Source organism: Gigantopelta aegis, chromosome 15, assembly GCF_016097555.1.
Source record: "Gigantopelta aegis isolate Gae_Host chromosome 15, Gae_host_genome, whole genome shotgun sequence".
NCBI lineage: Eukaryota > Metazoa > Mollusca > Gastropoda > Neomphalida > Peltospiridae > Gigantopelta > Gigantopelta aegis.
The window spans coordinates 5,042,508-5,046,056 of record NC_054713.1 but is presented as its reverse complement, the minus strand read 5'-3'; the positions used below and the strand labels follow the sequence as shown (position 1 = coordinate 5,046,056).

The 3,549-nt window shown below is 52.4% G+C and overlaps 1 protein-coding gene across 1 annotated transcript; it reads left to right on the top strand.

The window, feature by feature from the left end:
• Nucleotides 1–2,835: 2,835 nt before the first annotated feature.
• Nucleotides 2,836–3,339, top strand: LOC121390289. Its single transcript, XM_041522073.1, has one exon. It carries the CDS (start codon nucleotides 2,836–2,838, stop codon nucleotides 3,337–3,339), a length of 504 nt encoding a protein of 167 aa, XP_041378007.1.
• The last annotated feature ends 210 nt before the right edge of the window (nucleotides 3,340–3,549 follow it).

The following is a 3,549-nucleotide window of genomic DNA, read 5'->3' as shown; positions in this document are numbered from 1 at the left end:
ATCTGGGGAAAACTGTTCCCACACTCAGGGCATGATGTTGATCCAATGATGTATATTGTTCAAATGAAGTCTGAACAGATTCAATCCACTTAAACTCAGATGCTTTGAATATTAATTGCTATACTATTTTATACATGTATTCATGTGAACATTCATATATTGATGAAATATGTGCAGAACATACTGTTACATTTTTATAATAACTGCCATATGTTCTTCGGAATGAATGGCCCCTGCGTGTGCTGTAACCTCACCGTGGTGCAGGGGTGTAACATTCTCTTTGAGAATGGCCAATACAGCACAAAATTGAAGTTTTGAGTAAAATTCAGTATTCGTAAAATTCTGTGATATTTGTGTCGGGCATGTCGTTCTTGTTGTTTTGAACGCCAGTGTCATATCTGTGTAAATTGGTCCCCCTCCACGTGGGGGAAGGCTAAGAAGCTGTCAAAAGACGCCGAGCGAAAGAGGATGATTAGACGTGAACGGGACGAGCGGAGCACAGTGGCAACCTTCGGGGTCGTGCTCCATACCGATTTGCCGGCTGTCGGCAAGTCGGTGACCAGTTCAAAGAGCTCGCGGACAAGTGGTAGGCGCAAGGGAGCCTCCTCGTCTGTTCGCCATCTTCATGGTGATACCAGTAAACCCGAAGTGCCGCTTGGCGCGGAGGGGGCGCTGTTGCTCCCTATTTCGGCTGAAGCACGGAAGGTTTCTTCCAGGTCGGGCTCCGTTCGACCTGGGGATTTGCTTTTGCCTCCGTCAGTGGAGGCGGCGCCGGTTACGGTTGTAACGGGGGCGTCAGTCGGAGGGAGTGCAGTCGTGGCAGGAATGACTGTGTCTCTCAGTTCCGACTCCCATCTTGCTGATGGGGGCAGGGTTATTGGTCCTTCTGTGGAGAGGTCGATTAGCTCTAGAATGAAGTCCGCTTCGCGGCGCCGTTTGGCTCACCAGATTTCTGGTGCAGGGTTGGTCGTGGCGTCCGAGGGCGCCGTTTCGGCCAACGCATCTTTCGGCGCTACTTCGGTGATCGAGCCACTTGGCGAAATCGCGAAGTCTTACAACGTTGTCTCAGTCACGGAGCCGGGTGGCGTTGTTTCGGGTGCGACGCCAGTGGGCGTCCCTTCTGTTGTTGGGGCGCCTGTACAGCGTCATCAACTTTTAGATCGTTCGCATGTGGCTACGTCAACTGGGTTGGCTAATCCACACGTGGTACGTTGGGTTCAGAATTCGGCGCAGGATTCGTACGTGTACGAATTTCCTGACGGTTCGGTTCAACCGACACCACCAGTCCCGTGGTCTGTTTCGGCAGGGATCAGGGAAACTGCAGCTTTCTTGGGTGCGCCTGTGTCTACACCGATGGTCAATCCGGACCTGTCAGATCGGGGTAGAGGTTCCAGGCGTTATCCCTCGACTGCGTGGGCGGAACCTTTCGTTCAGGGTCCGATGGTTTCGGGTCGCCCTCAGGGGCGGACTCGGGGGGACTATGTTTCTCTTTTTGAGAATTTCATGGCCTGGCTAGGGGAATCGCCTCCACCAGTCCCTCCACCGCCGGGGTTTCCAGCGAGACCGGGGTTGGACCAGTTTGCAGATTCGGCCGGTCCGCATCGTCCTGCCCATGCAGTTTCGTTTCCATTACGGTCAGCGCATGGCGCGTCGTTTGAAAAAATTTCTTCTTCGGAAGACGATTTTCCCTCCGAATCAGTGTGTGGTTCGGGGGAAGGGTTGGCACCAGGTTCGGTGCTTGACGAGATTCCCAATTTGGCCGATGGTACGCCAGACGGCGATTATGATTACCAGGTGGTTCTTGGTTTTGTACGGGAACAGGTCCGACTGGTGTGCGCGGATGCAATTCCGTCGGAGGAGGCTGTTCAGTCTTACAAGGGTGTTTCGTTTGGAAACCGGCCTTTAGCGACGTTAGCGTTAGCGTTAGCTACCGGGAAACTGTTGTCTGCGGCGAAGGTTTTGTCCAAGTCTTTGTATAAGACATTGGGAGCTTCCTTCCTTTCACATCCAGCGGTCGTTTCCGCTAGGGTGAAGGCAGACTGCCACCCATCTCCTAATGTCAGTGTGCCACTCACGGATTTAGAGACTTTGGAGAGGTTATCTAAACTTCTTTTTCAAGTCAATAACCATTTAGGTACGTTCCTATTTGGGTTAGATAAAGCAGTCACGGGTCTTCCGCCGATGGCTAAGGGTTGTTTGTTGGCGGCTTCTAAAGCCTCTCATCACGTCGCTCAGCTTGCTGGGCGTGTTTTTGCCAACAGTCTACTTCTGCGTCGGGATCACTACCTGGCAGGACTGAGAGCGACGGGTGTGGTTAAAACCTACTTTCGTAGTCGCTCAGTAAGGGAAACCTTACTTTTTGGGACCAATTTTAACTTGGTCATGGACCAAGAAGCGGCGAAATTCGTCCCTGCTGTTCCGTCCCGAACTGCTCGTAAGCGCCAGACGGCATCTACTTTTAAGCCTCCACCTGTTAAGAAATCGACTTTTCTTGACAGTTATCAGATCCCTGTGGTGTCTGATTCGGGCGTGCAGTCTGGTAATGCCCGTGGTTCATCGAAACAGGGACGTTTTCAGGGGAAGCCGGCACGTTTTCGTGGTTCCGCTCGGGGCAAGGCGCCCAGGGGTGGGAAGCGGCCGGGATGAGGGTGCGTGGACAATCGACATCTGCTTACGGAGGTTCAAAGTTGGTGCGAACTGCCAGATCTGGACCCATGGGTTTTGTCGGTTGTCCGCAACGGATACAGAATTCCGTTTTCTTCACCGTCTCCACTGACGTCCTCCCCCCGGTTACCTGCAGTACCGCCTGTCGACAAACAAGTACTGGTGGAGAAGATGGTTGTCAAGTTTCTCGACAAGAAAGCCATCCAGGAGGTGGATTTGGGCACTCCGGGATTTTACTCCCATCTGTTCTTCACCCAGAAGAAGAATGACGAGTGGCGACCAATTCTAAATCTGAAGCCGCTGAATTATTTCGTCGTTATTCCATCTATGAAGATGGAGACGGTTCAGTCTGTTCGCGCTTTGCTTCAGGTGGGGGAATGGGCGGCGTCCATCAATTTGAAGGACGCTTACCTGCATGTTCCAATCCATCGGGATTTTTGGAAGTACTTGCGGTTCCTCTACGACGGCAGAACTTACGAGTTTCAAGTTCTGCCGTTCGGATTGGCCACAAGCCCTCACGTCTTTACTCGGGTAGTAAAGGCAGTGGTGGGGCGTGTACATCTGTTGGATGCACAATTACCTGGACGATTGGTTAATTCCGGCGGCGTCACAGACGGCATGTCTCGTGGGCGTGGAGTTCGTGATCGACATGATTCTCCGATTGGGGTTTATTAACCAATTGCGTCAAGTCGGAATTAGTGCCAACGCAGGTTTTCACTTATCTCGGGGTGGTTTTCAACCTTGTGGAGGTGTCCGTTCTTCCGACGGATTCGCGACTTCACAATTTCAGGACGTTGGCGCAACGTCTTCTGGTGGAGCATAGTGCGTCAGTGCGCACGCTCCATGTGTTGATAGGCCATCTCGAATCGCTGGCGGCACTGAATG